This window comes from Ochlerotatus camptorhynchus, unplaced genomic scaffold, assembly GCF_037179485.1.
Source record: "Ochlerotatus camptorhynchus isolate MF236.1 unplaced genomic scaffold, CSIRO-AGI_Acam_v1.1 ptg000304l, whole genome shotgun sequence".
Taxonomy (NCBI): domain Eukaryota; kingdom Metazoa; phylum Arthropoda; class Insecta; order Diptera; family Culicidae; genus Ochlerotatus; species Ochlerotatus camptorhynchus.
This window is the reverse complement of record NW_027040792.1, coordinates 332,521-348,510: the sequence shown is the minus strand read 5'-3', so window position 1 is coordinate 348,510 and position 15,990 is coordinate 332,521. Positions and strand designations below refer to the sequence as shown.

At 41.1% G+C, this 15,990-nt stretch overlaps 1 protein-coding gene across 1 annotated transcript in view; it reads right to left on the bottom strand.

Annotated features, from left to right (window-relative positions):
- Tlk (Tousled-like kinase) overlaps positions 1-13,591 on the bottom strand; it is a 114,752-nt gene extending 101,161 nt beyond the window's left edge. The window contains exon 1 of the mRNA XM_065228881.1: positions 11,147-13,591. Within this exon, the coding sequence (XP_065084953.1) occupies positions 11,147-11,302 (156 nt within the window). The 5' untranslated portion in view covers positions 11,303-13,591. The remainder of the gene's footprint in view (positions 1-11,146) is intronic.
- Between the last annotated feature and the right edge of the window lie 2,399 nt (positions 13,592-15,990).

Here is a 15,990-nt window from a genome sequence, read left to right as displayed (position 1 = left end):
GTAAGCAAAATCGGTTGCCACTAGGCCACCGAGATCCTTATAGTAATAAAAAAAATTACGATCAAGTTCCCGCTCAACTTGCTGTTACTAGATTTTGGTCCCGGCGGCGACCTCACCGACGGCGAAGAAAACAACTGCTCTGGAGAAGGATTTGATATGGGTTTCCGATCGACACGTCTTTAACAGACGATCTTCTATTCAGTAAGCAAAACTGGTAGCCATTAAGCTAGGCGAGCTCCTCAATTTAATTGTTAAGACGTTATTTGGTAAAGATGATCTGTACTTAGCCGGGCTCCTAATGATTAATAAGCTTAAAATCAATCTGGAAGAGCGTTTACCGCTTAAAAAAAACTTAGAGTATATATTTAAAAGAAAAATAAGTTTATCGCGTCTTTATTTCTATATAAAAAATACTGAAAAATGATTTCGAATTAATGCGCAAAAACTTCAATCTTTCGACACTATAAAAAAAAATCACAATTTAGGCCTTAATTAAGGTATATAAACACGATTCAAGATTTCAACCCCCCCAAACACCTCTGAAATTGCAATTTAGGTCTTAATTTAAGAGATAAACACGATTACAAATTTGGAACCCCTAAAATCGCTATTTAGCCCCTAATTAAGGCCATGAACCCGATTAAAGATTTCGAACCTTCAAACCTCTGAACAGCCTTCAAATCGCGATTTCGGCCTTAATTATAGAGATAAACGCGATTAAATATTCCGACCACCAAACACCCCTCAAATCGCGATTTAGGCCCTAATGAAGGGCGATTAAAGATTACCAACCCCCAAACAACTCTATAATCGCGATTTAGCCCTTAAGGAGATAAACGCGATTAAAGATTTCGAACCTCCAAACAACCCTCAATTCGAACCTCCAAACAACCCTCAAATCGCGATTTAGGCCTTAATTAAGATTACAAACACGATTAAAGATTTCGAAACTCCAAACACCTCTCAAATCGCGATTTAGGCCTTAATTAAGGAGATAAACGCGATGAAAGATTTCGAACCTCCAAACAACCCTCAAATCGCGATTTAGGCCTTAATTAAGATTACAAACACGATTAAAGATTTCAAAACTCCAAACATCTCTCAAATCGCGACTTTAGGCCTTAATTAAAGAGATAAACGCGATTAACGATTTCGAATCCCCAAACAACTCTAAAATCGCGATTTAGGCCTTAGTTAAAGAGATAAACGCGATATGGTTCCAATCTTCCGTTGATTGCGATTGCCACTTCGAACCGCCAAACACCCCTAAAATCACGGTTTTGGCCTTAATGAAGAAGAGAAACGCGATTCACGATTTTGAACCCCCAAACACCCCTCAAATCGCGATTAAGGCCTTAATTAAGGAGATAAACGCGATTTCGAACCCCCAAACAACTCCTAAATCGAGATTTAGGCCTTAATTAAGAAGATAAACGCGATTAAAGACTGCGAACCCCTGAACACCCCTCAAAGGCCTTAATTAAGGAGATAAACGTAATTAAAGACTTCAAACCCCTGAATACCTCTCAAAGGCGTCAATTAAGGAGATAAACGCGATTAAAGATTTTGAACCCCCAAAATACCGCCCAAATCGCGATTTAGGCCTTAATTAAGGAGATAAACGCGATTAAAGATTTCGAACCTTCAAACAACCCTCAAATCGCGATTTAGGCCTTAATTAAAGAGATAAACGCGATTACCGATTTCGAACCCCCAAACACCCCTAAAATCGCAATTTAGGCCTTAATTGAGGGGATAAACGCGATTAAAGTTTTCGAACCTCCTAAAATCACAAAATAGGCCATAATTAAGGAGATAAACGCGATTAAAGACTTCGAACCCCTGAACACCCCTCAAAGGCGTTAATTAAGGAGATAAACGCGATTAAAGATTTCGAAACCTCAAACAACTCTAAAATCTTGATTTTGGCCTTAATTAAGGAGATAAACGTGATTTAATCTTTAATAAAGATTTCAACCCCCGCGATTTAGGCCTTAATTAAGGAGATAAACGCGGTTAACAATTTCGAACCTCCAAACAACCGCTAAATCGCGATTTAGGCCTTTATTAAGAAGATAAACGCGATTAACGATTTCGAACCCGCAAACTACTCTAAAATCGCGATTTTAGGCATTAATTAAGGAGATAAACGCGATTAACGATTTCGAAACGCCAAACAACCCTCAAATCGCAATTTAGACCTTAATTAAGGAGATAAACGCGATTAAAGTTTTCGAACCACCAAACACCTCTCAAATTGTGATTAAGGCCTTAATTAAGCTTAGCTTAGACTGACTACAAATTACAAAGATTGCTATTCCGTGATTGATCCGAGCCAGTGAAATTGCACAATGAATCAACTGAATGACTGACTGGGAGTGGCCATTTATTCTCACTGACAAATTTTCAGAGATTCCAAAGATTAAGGACGGCCACGTCCTTGCAATCAGGTGGGAATGGGAAGGGAAGATGATACAGCAAAGAGCGTGATCTTTGCTGTAATGGAGACCAAATATACCTCTGCATCCCGTTAAAGATCACGGGAGGGAAATTTTCTTAGGGGGTAGGTTCGTATGATCAGGATTCACTTTGATAAGTGATGTGCTCATGGTTTTGATACATCGTATTACTATTAGCGAATTTGTTTATTATTCAGTTCCAACCTGGATCGGGTATCAAGATCGGGTCTGCTTGTTTTCTTGCAAACGTCAGATTGATCGTTTGTTTTTAAAACCTAGCTCAGGTTGACGTTCACACTGACAAAAAGTTCGGTCTCGCACTGGGTTGGAACTGGTTCCAACCCCGATAATAAACAAATTCGCTATATATTTCTGGAATATAAAATTAATTTTAAATAAATTAGTGTAATCACCATTACAATATTCTTGGATGAGTGTTCACTCGGCTGTCGACAGAAGCAGACCACTCTCAATGTGTGTCACGCGATCATCTGTTTACTCGGCAGCAACCATTGTGTGGTCCTCCTCATTGTTCTTCATCAGCAGTTCTTTCAGTCGATGCGTCGTCGACTTTGGAAAAACAACCATTTCGTGATGAATGTGTGAGTGCTGACCACGTTTTGCGTCCATTGCTGCAATGGAAGCGCTCTGACCCCCGTTGGTGAATCTGCCATACAATGAAACCACTGGAAGCGGCTCCCGTTCTGGTGGAGGAGGCTTATTGGATAGCAGAAGATAGCGAACTATAGTTTTAAGATGTATTGTATAATGAACAAGAATGCTCGGCTCTGTAAAGTTAATTCGTTTGAGCCTTATCAAATAAATTAATAAACAAAAGATATTCTTGGAGTTGCCTGTCCGAAAGTGGAACTGATGTTCCGTGGATTTTTAAGGTAGTGATCATTTGGGTAAGTCTACAAAACTTCAAGGTGAAATCCAATGGATTTCCAGGGCAATCTTAGAAAGCTCTTAGATGCTGAAAGGACCTTCAAGATTAGGCTAGATGATTTCCTAGAGAGTAAATCATCCACGGCAAGTTTGAAGGGCAATCCACGTACTGTTTACCCATTCCACTTCCAGCTTGTTTAAACATTGTAGTTCTTAACCAGTTCTACTAACTTTAGTCATAAGAAATCTTTTTAACACTCCGAACACGATGCCTCCGGTAAAATGTGTAACGGCAAATCGGCAATGTTTGAAAAATCATTTCTCAGCAATTTATCGATGGATTTTAAATCTATTCATACCGAATACATTTTTAGAGTCTTTAATTTCAAACGGCGCCAGTAGATTTGAAATTCGCCAATAAATGACTAAGTTAAGATTTTTCAAACATTGCAAGTTTGCCGTTACACATTTTACCGAAGGCATCGTGTTCGGAGTATTAATGTACATTGAACTACGGCTCCGCAAGGCTAATGCAATTGAGCCTTGACAAATCAATGGTTTAAAAAAAAAATGTTTTGAAGGGCGTTCAGAAAATTTGTGAATGATGTTCAACGGAGTTTCAAGGTGTACTCAGTGGTCTCCTAAGGCTAGTTTAGAGAACTTTCCAAGCGTTCAAAGAATATTCAGATCGAGTACAGAGGACGTATAAATAGACGATATTTGGTGGATTGTAAAAGCATGTCCTGTGGACCTTTAGGGAAAGTTTGGAGAATTTTTGAGGTAAAGTCAAAAGATACTCAAGACAAGTTCAATAAGCCAGGGCAAAGCTCAAATGACATTGACGACCAAATCCCAACAATCTCGCTATTTTTACTATTTGGCTATACACAACTGATTTACAGCCAAAAGGAGAATTTAGCTGACAGTAGACGTACAGTCGGAGTCTTCTGTGTCTGACTTTCAACGTAAGTTCAATCGAGTTTTAGGCTGAATTCAGAGGATTTTACAGGTCAAGTTCAGATAGTTCTTAAGTGCTGAACACACATGACGCTTTTTACGACAGACAGCTATTGTTAAGTTCTATGAACTGTTCAGAGTTCTATGTACTGCTCGGAAGTTCTATGAAATGCTGGGATATTCTATGATCATCTCAGAAGTTCCATGCTCATATTGGAAGTTCAATGAACATGTCGGAAGTTCTACGACAGTTTTTGAAGTTATAGAATAAACTTCTCGGATGTTCTGAAAACTGCTCGGAAATTCTATGATTATCTTTGTAGTTCTATGATGATCTCGGAAGTTCTGTGAACTGAAGTTCTTTGAACTGAAGTTCTTCGAACATCTCGAGAGTTCTACAAGCATCTCGAAAATTCTATTAATTTCTCGAAAGTCCTGTCAACTGCACAGAAGTTCTATGAACTGGTCGGAAGTTCTATGAAGCGCTTGGAAGTTCAATGAAAGATGTGTTTTCAATAAAGACAATAACAGTACTATGAACATCTCTGAAGGTCTATCAACATAAAGGAATTTCTATGAACTGCTGGGAAATTCTAAAATATCTCGGAAGTTTCATAAAAATCTCGGAAGTTCTATAAACATCTCGAAAGTTCATGGAAGTTCTACAAACTGTCCAGGAACTTCATGAACTGCTAGGAACTTCTATCAAATTCTCGAAAGTTCTATGAACTGCTCGGAAGCTCTATGAACACCTCGGAAGTTCAATGAACAACTCGGAAGTTCTTTGAAAAATTCAGAGCTCTATGTATTGCTCGGAAGTTCTATGAAATGCTGGGAAATTCTATAAACTGCTCAGAACTATCTCAAAAGTTCCATGCTCATCTTGGAAGTTCCATGAACATGTCGGAAGTTCCATGAGAGTTTTGAAACTTTCAAAAATCTGCTCGGAAATAATATGATTATCTCGGAAGTTCTATGAACACCTCGGAAGTTCTATGATCATCTCGGAAGTTCTGTGAACTGCTCGGAACTTATGTGAACATCTCGAGAGTTCTACGAACATCTCGAAAATTCTATTAATTTCTCGAAAGTCCTGTCAATTGCACGGAAGTTCTATGAACTGGTCGGAAGTTTTATGAACATCTTGAAAGTTCTATTAACTGCTCGGAAGTTCTATGAAGCGCTCGGAAGTTCAATGAGAGATGTATTTTTAATAAACACAATAATAGTGCTATGAACATCTCGGAAGGTCTATGCACATCTTGGAAGTTATATGAACTGCTCGGAAGTTTTATGAACTACTCAGAAGCGTTAGCTACGACCATCTCGGAAGGTCTATCGTCAACATAACGGAAGTTCTATGAACTGCTCGGAAATTCTAAACATCTCGGAAGTTCCATAAAAATCTCGAAAGTTCTATGAACATCTCGGAAGCTCTATGAACATCTCGGAAGTTCTATAAGACATTTCGAAGTTCAATGAACAACTCGAAAGTTTAATGAACTATTCAGAGCTCTATGAACTGCTCGAAAGTTCTATGATCATCTCAGAAGTTCCATGCTCATCTTCGAAATTCCATAAACATGTCGGAAGTTCTATGAGAGTTTTGAAGTTATAGAATAAACTTCTCGGAAGTTCTAAAAACTGTTTGGAAATTCTATGATTATCTCGGAAGTTCTGTGAACACCTCGGAAGTTCAATGATCATCTCGGAAGTTCTGTGAACTGCTCGGAAGTACTTTGAACATCTCGAGAGTTCTACAAACATCTCGAAAATTCTATTAATTTCTCGAAAGTACTGTCAACTACACGGAAGTTCTATGAAGTGGTCGGAAGTTCTATGAAGCGCTCGGAAGTTCAATGAGAGATGTGTTTTCAATTAAGACAATAATAGTTCTATGAACATCTCGGAAGGTCTATCAACATCTCTGAAGTTCTATAAGCTGCTCGGAAGTTTTATGAACTACTCAGAAGGGTTACGAACATCTCGAAAGACATATCAACATAACGGGAGTTCTAAGAACTGCTCGGAAATTCTAAAACATCTCGGAAGTTCCATGAAAGTTCTATGAACATCTCTGAAGTTCTATAAACACTTTGAAAGTTCATAGAAGTCCTTAATACTATTCAGAAGCTTTGTGAACTGCTTGGAAGTTCTATCAAATTCTCGGTAATTATATGAACTGCTTGGATGCTCCATGAACATCTCGGAAGTTCTATGAGAGATTTTGGAAGTTCTATCGACATCTCGGAAGTCCTATGAAGTGCTTGGAAGTTCTATCAACATTACGGAAGTTCCATGTACATCCCGGAAGATCTATGAACTTATCTGGAGTTCTATGAACATCTGGAAAATTCGATGAATTTCTCTAAAGTCCTGTAAACTGGATGAAAGTTCTTAGAACTGGTGAAACGAAACAAATACAAAGAAAACGGAAAATTCAAAGAGAGATTCTTAACAGTGTTGGAGTTCTGTGAACTTGTCGGAAGTTCTGTATACTTGCAGAACTGTCTGAAGTTTAGTGAAATTGTAGGATGATAAGTGATCATAGCGTAAGTTTTATGAACTTGTCGAAAGATCTGTGAACTTGTCGGACATTCTGTGAATTTGTCGGCCTTTTAGTGAACCTGTTTGAACTTCTGAGAACTTCTCCGAAAATCTATGACCATGTCGGAAGTTCAGTGAACCTGTCAAAAGTTCTGAGAACTTGTCGAAAGATCTGTGAAGGACCGGTGGAAACTAACGATCTTAAATTGGCTCACTACTTGACTAGCCTATTGGTCCCAAGCAAATCGATTTACGTACCCCATTCTAGTAGAAATTCTAGTACTACACTATGTTTGTTTTGATTCGCTATGAAAGTTTGACAGATGAAATGAGGGGTTCGTGGATTTTCTTATGTTCCGAGGGGTGCATCGATTAGCTTGGGACCGAAGAGAGTACCAGAGCTGAGCCAAAAAGGTGAGCACATTTCTTCGGGACCATCTGGTCTTAGATTTACCTCTATGGTTCTATGTAATTGCCAGAAGTGCTGGATACTTGGCGAAAGATCTGTGAACTTGTTGGCAGTTCTGGGGACTTGTCGGAAGTATTGCGAACTTGACGGTAGTTCTGTACACTTGTCGGAAGTTCTATGCACTTGTCGGAAGTTCTATGAACATGTCGGAAGATCTGTGAACTTGTCGGAATTTTAGTGAACCTGTTGGAAGTTCTGAGAACTTCTCCGAAAATGCATGAACATGTCGGAAGTTCAGTGAACCTGTCAACTTGTCGGAAGTATTGCTAGACGGTAGTTCTACGCACTTGTCGGAAGTTCTATACACTTGTCAGAAGTTCTATGAACATGTCGGAAAATCTGTGAAGCTGTCGGAAGTTCCATTAACCAGTTGGTAATGCAGTGAACCTGTCGAATATTCTGGGAAATTGTCGGAAGTGGGAAGTTCAGTGAACCTGACGCAGGGTCTGTGAACTCAATCGGAAGTTAAGCGAATTTATTGGAAGTTCTAACAAACATGGCGAAAGTTCTGTGAACTTGTCGGAAGATCTATCAACAATCAATACGAAACTAACGATTTTAAATTGGCTCACTACTTGACTAGCCTATTGGTCCCAAGCAAACGATTAACGTATCCCATTCTAGTCGAAATTCTAGTACTACGCAATGTTTGTTTTGATTCGCTATGAAAGTTTGACAGATGAAATGAGGGGTTATTCGTTTTTCCTATGTTTCGAGGGGTGAATCGATTAGCTTGGGACCGAAGAGAGTACCAGAGCTGAGCCAAAAAGTTGAGCACGTTATTTCGGGACCTTCTAGTCTTAGAGTTACCTATATGGATCTATAGAACAAGTCGGAAGATCTACAAACTTGGCGAAAAATCTATGAACTAGTCGAAGCCTTGAATACTTGACGGAACTTCTGTGAACTTGTCGGAAGTTCTGGGAATTGTAGAAATTTCCTGAAGTTCCATGAACTTCCCTGAAGTCAGGTTTGAATCTGAAGATTTTCGACTGTCCAATAGTTCAAATCATGACTCTCAGATAGCGGCGCCGGTGGTGTAGTGGTAAGCGTGATTACCTCTCACCCCAGCAGGCCTGGGTTCAATCCCAGTCGGCGCCGCCGGGATGTTCTGACACATAACATCTCAGATCACGCCTTCCTTCGTAGGGGAAGTAAAGCCGTTGGTCCCCGATTCATGAGTTGATGGGTCGATAGGTAGGGTCCAGGTGTGGGAGCTGCCTCCCTGGCGTCGGTAGCATTGGTGCTCGGAACACAAATCAAGGGAAAAAAATTAGTCTCAGATATTCTTTCAAATTGTCAGGTTGATCATAAATTATTCCAAAGAGCTCCTGTCCTTTTTTCAACCCATCAGGTATTATTCTGAAGATCGACAACCGACCAACAATTCAACTTATGTCTCTCAGATATTCTCTCAAGATAGCAGGGTAACCAAACCTCTCAATAACCAGTTGATCAAAGTTGTTCATAAAGTCCTTTTGGTACGTTTTGATTACGGTGTACGACTTTTCAGTCAGTATTCATTGCTTTTATGGAAAAGCTACTGTGCTATCTGGTTCATCAAAATTTTTTTCAAAGACCTTCAGTTGATCAAAGATCTACACGAAGTCCTTTGGATATTTGTTTTAAACCTACAGGTTGATCAGGAATTATGCTTAAGATCTCACGCTGTCCAACAATTCAAATCATGTCTCCCGGATTTTCTCTCAAGATTTTAAGTTCAGTTGATCAAAGGTCTTCATAAAATCCCATGGATACGTTTTGAAGACTTCAGGTTGATCAGATATTGGTTGAAGATCTCCAACTGTCCAATAATTTAAATCATGTCTCCCGAATATTCTCTCAAGATATCAGGGTGATCAGGAATTATTTTCAAGATCTCCAACTGTTCAAAAATTTGAATTATGTCTCTCGGATATCCTCTCAAGACATCAGCTTCATCAGAAATTATTCTAAAGACCTGCAGTTAATCACTTCTTCTTCTTCTTCTTCTTCTTCTTCTTCTTCGCATTTCAAGCTTATTGCTTATCGCATATTAGCTTATTGCGTGCTCTCAACTTAGTGTTCTAGATGAGCTTCCACGGTTATTAATTGAGAGCTTTCGACGCCTGTACCATTTTTGCATTAGTATAATTGTGTGGCAAGTACAATCATACTCTATGCCCAAGGAAGTCGAGAAATTTTCCAACCCACAAAATTCCTAGACCGAACCGGGAATCGAACCCAGCCACCTCCAGCATGGTCTTGCTTTGTAGCTGTGCCTTTACCGCCTGAGCTTTGGAAGGCCTTCAGTCAATCAAAGATCTCCATTAAGTCCTTTGGATAGCTTTGAAGACTTCTGGTTGCTCATGCATTTATCCCTCGTACTGTCCAATAATTTGAGGCACGGCTTTCAGATATTCTCACAAGATAGCAAATTGATCAAGAATTATTCCAAAGACCTTTAGGTGATTGAAGGTTCAGAGAACTTTACAGAACTTCAGAGAAACTGAAGGTAATTCCAAGGGAGTACTAAGGAGAGTTACAAGAGAATTCCAAGATTATTCCAAGTGATCCTCGTAAAGGATTTTCCGAAGAATTCAGAGGTGAAATCCAAGGAAATTTTAGGAGAATACATTTCTTAATTTTAAATGACATACCAAGCGATTTCCGCGGAATATTCCAAGCGAATTCTAAAAACAAATTTAGCAGACAATTTGCTTATTTGGGACGTTTATAGCAACCGATTTTGAATTGGCTCACTACTTGACTAGCCCTCAAAGGGGCGCTAAGATAGTGATGTTTGCTAATATAATGGCAGTTATTTAAAATAGTTACAGTGCTCCAAAATTGATGAAATTTTGGATTGCGGTTCCATTTTTAATGCAGATTACGAATGTGTATTTAACTCAATACTCCTATACAACCCAAGTGTACAAACTCCGGGCAAGTCCATTACTCCAGTAAGTTGAGGTCAGTGAGCGTTAACGGTCAAAGGAGTTTATTTTGCATGTGTTTGTTTAATTAGCAGTAATTTTCCAATTTTTGGATGATCCATTTAATAAAAAAAAATACAGCAGACTCAACTCAAACCATACCAAACGTATCGCAAAATCCACCGAAATTACTCAACTGATCCAACCAAACGAAACCATCGACCTTCTGCGGAAACCAAAATTAAATTGTTTTGACCACTTAATAGTGCTCTCGCTTCACACTCTCACTTCGAAGATCATCGACAACTACTGTACTGTAGCTGTCGGTAGGTACCACTTCACCAACGCACTTGTGTGGGGTGAAGTACAAGACGGAGCTACCAACTTGAAAAACCGCAACCAATCCGACCGCGAAATGAAAATAAAACAAAAGGAACTGTTCCACCGCATGATGTTCGTTCACACGTACCCACTTGTAATAACAATCTGGTTTGCCCCTTTTCTCTGTGTGTGTGTACGTGTACATTTCTTGTGGGTAATGTTTTGATTAGGACCCCTTGCTTCGCTACTGATAACAGCGACGACGGCTCTGGCTGCAGGTGAGTTCCGACTATTTTCGCCAAATTTAGACTGACGACTACCAACCGTACGGCAATGAAACAGAAAAAAAAGAACAGAAGAATTGCGTGCGGATAATGGTGGTGGGTAAGTGCAGGAAATTTTTGCATAAAGTAATCGCAACTACCCGATGCGGTGCGAGCGAAGAGCCCCCGAAGAGTCGCGAAGCAAAAAAGGAAGATGAGCTAATCTCGTTTTCACTCTTTCTCTCGCACGCTCTTTCCGATTCCCTTCGCCGCCTACCCAGTTTCGTATGGAGCCGCGGAGTACGGGGGGCAACTGGATGTACTTACATAGATGTAATAGGAAGAGCTCAACATGATATCCAAGTTTTTCTTCTGCTGTTGTTGCGGTTGCTGTTGCTGCTGTTGTTGCGGTTGTTGTTGTTGTTGTTGTTTCTGCTGCTTCTGCTTCTTCTTTGGTGCCTGCTGTTGCTGCTTATTCTTCATTGAGTGTGCCGTTTTTCTTGCCACTGCGCGTGTTTTTCGTTTTCCCCCGAGGGGGTGCCCGATCTCAGCGATCTCTACCGCGGTTCCGTTCCCGGGTACACCTGGCGTACCCGAGAGCGAGCGTAAGGAGGAGGAACGTGGTTCCTAGTGCTCCTGAAGGCGCTGCTGATCGGACCTCCGGGTACCGTAGTGGAGCCGGGGAGGACTTCCTCGGGATTCCTCCTGCGGCTGCCTGCTGCGGTTCTTCGGAAGGGAGCAACCGCCTGACAGGTGATTCTGATGCATGACACCGAATGAACGGGGGGAACACGGGAGATGAACCACTTGCGAGATTTTTCTTGGGGGCAAATTTTCCCGAACAAAGAAGACACTCAACGATGACTACGTCTCCGATTTCTATTGCCTTTCCAACTGCACTTTTCGGTCACTACCGATACGTTGCGCGCACTCCACTCTCACTCCGCACCGTGCTCCGCTGGGAGTAGTGTGTTTACGTCCCTGGGCATGTGTTGGTGCGCGCATAGACCCCTGTGTGCTGCGGGAACTGTTATAAATGCGAATAACAGCAATAATAATAATCACAACAGGCAACAAAAAAACAACTATGTGCATTTGATATTACTCTCTTTTCCTCAACGTTGGGCACGTTTCGACACTCTCGTTTTATTCAACACTAACTACTTCTTTTTCTTCTTCTTCTTCTACGACTTGTTTACCCCCTTCTCCTTCTTCTCTTGGCAGTATTATTCTACCGACCGCTGCTGCCGCTAGTCGTCGTCCCCGTCGACTTATTCTTCTTAAACAATATTAATTTCTGCTATGTTGCCAATATAATACCTTCTAGCACTTAACTCCGTGCTCACACATATTTTTCCTTTTTCTGCTTTTTAACTGCTTCTACTTTTTCCTTTCCACCTTTGATTTACTTCTTCCCCTTCTACTTCTTCTTCGTCTTCACTCGCCCTCTCGTTTCAACAACGGTGTTGGTGGTGACCCATCGATCGGTCGGCAAGGCAGTGGAAAATTACATCAAACACTCGGTGTCGTGACATGCACTCTTCTCCTCCTCCTCCACCTCCTTCTGATGTATAATATAAAACATTCACCAATTCCACCACTGAGCACTGCAAAAAATCGACCACTATTTGACAGCTTCTACTACTGCTCGGCTACTATCACCACCACCACTGCCTAATACTGGTACTACTACTACTGCTGCTGCTGCGCAATCTACGGCACTTGGTCACTATTCACTTCCATCAATCACCACGGAATGTAACGAGAAAACTTCACTGCTCCGACTGCACCTCTGCACTGAACTCCACGCACTTCGTAGATTCTTAATCTACTTCAGAAAAAAAAAAACATTCCACCAATCAATCTCCAGAATTCAGTTACATCTCGCAAACACAATCACCGATTTGGGTGTGTATCCCTGCTAGTTACTGCTGCTACAATTCAATTTTCTTTGTTGAACACTGCCTTGGCAGGCTGGTGCCACTTGTCTTCTGCACCGCAGAGAAGCGGATTGTGTCACATCTGATTCCTACACTTCTAGCCTTATTCTTCTTACGCCGTTTACTGCAACTATCTCTCCCTCAAACGTTCTCACTCCGCGCTGCTGGCTCGCTTCAACACAGTTCACGGTTCGCGGCGGCGACGTCGTCTGAGATGTTGTGATCCGCTAACGGGTACAGCTAAAATGAGCTGAAAAATTCAACCTTACTTTCCCCCGGTTCTCTCGACGATGGATTTCTGCTTTTGCTGCTACGAGACTTGGACTTGGGTCCCACACACATTCCTCGCCGCCCCGCTCCACGGACTCTATGCTCTGCTGCTCTTCCTTCGCCTCGGCAACGTGCGCGCCTACTACTCTAATTCGTGTACATATCTCTCACTTTTCCCACCCCTCTCGATGCTGCTGCTGCACCTCACCGCACATTATCCGGATCCGGAGTAGGAAAATCAATAAACCGAACCTAATTTGTACACGAATGCACTTCACTCAGATTTCTCACTCACTCGGCGCTCCTCAATTTGGTTCTTGAACTGCGTAGCCCTCCGCTTGTCAGGAACCGGAACTCTCTATCGCCGTTCTATTGTCTCTATATTCGGCAAGATTGCGTAGCCGACACCTTCCGGTGATCTTCCGTCACCCACACCTTGGTTTCCCTTTTCGACAACGATAATTTGTTGATCCGCACGGACAAAACACAACAATCCGACTACCGAGACGGCCGACGTCGTCGTATTTGCCAAACTAATTCTTCTGCTGCCGGAGTGAGTGAACCCCGACCAACCGACGGAACGGCAGCTGTCTTGCTTACTTGCGTTTACCCTTAAACCCACCATCCCGTACAACATAACACGAACCGAACGAAGGAGTGAACGGAACAAAAACAACCGACTGTCATTTGAGTGCCTTCCAACAACAACAACAACCAAGTCACAACAACGCTCTAGAGCCCGACAAAAGAAAGGAGAAACACGTAGTACCTACAACATTTTTTTTTATTTTGATATAATATGCACAAAAATTTTCTGCCCATTTATTCCACACACTACTCTCACACCCCTCGCTCGCGCTTTGCGCACAGCACGGAAGAAGGAGAGAGAAACTCCCGGAGAGAGAAAAATCGAGTAACTCATCGCTCATCGCCGTCGTCGCTCTTGTACAACGTGTGCGAGATTACGAAGCAACAAACAAAAGGAAAATATCATTATTGGGAAGCTAATTCATAAACGAATGCTGCGGATTCCGCTTTTTTCTTCTTTTCGTTCTCTCTCTCTCTTCTGCACATGCTTCTTGCTTCTTGCTTCGTTCGTTGGTTCGTTATCGTCGACGAGACGAGACGACCGGCTGCCTGCCTGCGATCAGACACAGGCAGGTCGCTCAATAAAAACCCTGCTGTTGGTTAGGACTGACACTCTGAGCGAGCGACTGACTGTCGTACGGTATCGCGATGATTGTGTTTGATTGCTATTATTATTGTTATTGGATTGGTCGTATTTATTATAAAACGAGCGTGAGGAGCAGTGAAATTTGTGTGGGTCGATCGCGTCGACGTCGGGCTGGAAATTTTCCAGCACCTGACGTCGAAGTAGACATTTTGTGTGAGGTTTAGAAAACTGATTAGGTGATGGAAATTTTCCCTTTTCGGAGGATTCAATTCGAGGGTTCGAGTGCATTTTGTATACGCTCACACTCACACATGCACCACGCAACCAACAACAAAGGGCGTTGCACGTGTGAAGAAGAATGGAACAAGTAAACATGTAAACTCGACACAACAAGAAACGTGTAAGATTCTAGGAAGAGGATCCTCTTTCAAGGAGACCACGGGCCGAACTAGGTATTCTTCCGAAAATAGATTTATTTTGGGTTGCAAAAAAAAACGGGGACATCTGGATGAAGTGCATCAGCTGGGACAGCTGTTTGGCATCGGTTCGGTTGCGATATCGTCGGAACACAATGGTCTTGATGAGCGCTTGCAGAAAGCGGATTGCACGAATTCAAACAGATTAGATTAGCGTTTCTCAATCTGTGGGTTGGGACCCACCGTGCACAGTGGTGCGAGGGCGGAAGTAATCCCAGTTTTCAGCCCAATCGGTAAAGAAATGCATTCCTGGAAAAAATCAAAGAACTTCTTCCCGAAATTTCTAAAAGTACTGGTCTTGAACCTGTCTGACTCCTGTTTTTCATAGACTGAATAAAATTTTCATCGATTTTCTTAATATTCGAGCAAATTTTTGAGGAAAATCGATGACAATTTACTCAGGAATTCAAATTTTAGTCGGATTCAACGGTCGTGGTTTCACATCTGTTCCAGCACTGCATTCTTCCTTATTTTCTCCTTGGATTATTATAGAGTTATAGAGTCTTCTTGATGTGTCGTCTTCGATTTTACCCTGGATTATCTATGAATCTTCCGAGAAACTCCTCCTTTTCCTTTAATTTTTTTTCTCCAGAAATTTAACAGAAATTGCGTCTGGAATTTTTCAGGAGTCTCTGAATAAATTTTCCTCCTGTTTGATTGCTTTTGGATTTCAATAGGAATTCTTAAATAAGAGAACTATGGGCTCTTTGAATTCCTTGTTAAATTTTTCAGGAACTTTCTCTATAGAAGAGTCTCCTTAATTTATCTAGGAATTCCTGCTTTCCTCCACCAGGAATTATCTTTTTGATTTAATTAACAAATCTTTAGAACTCCTCTAGGAATTCCTCTTGAAGTTATTTCGGAATTCTTCATAAATAAGATAAGGATTTTCCTATGGACTTCTTTGTGTTTACCCTGCATTATCGATTATTGATTGCATCCTCAAGTTATGTAGAAATTCCCTCGTTTTTCTTTGAATGTCGTCAAGAAATTTTAAAGAAATTGCTGCTGGAATTTTTCAGGAGTTTCTGAATAAATTTTCCTCTAGTTTTTATAGCTCTTGGATTCCAATGAGAATGCATCCTCTAGTTCTTTTTGATTTCCTCGTTTAATATTCCAAGAATTTCCTCTAAAGAAAAACCTAATGAACTTATCTAAGAATTCCATGAGGAATTATCTTTCTGATTTAATTAACAGATCATTCGAACTCCTATGGGAATTCCTCTTGAAGTTTTCTTGGAATTCTTCACAAAAAACTTAAGGAGTTTACTAGAGATTTTGGTTGGAATTCTTCCTGACCTTCTTTATGAT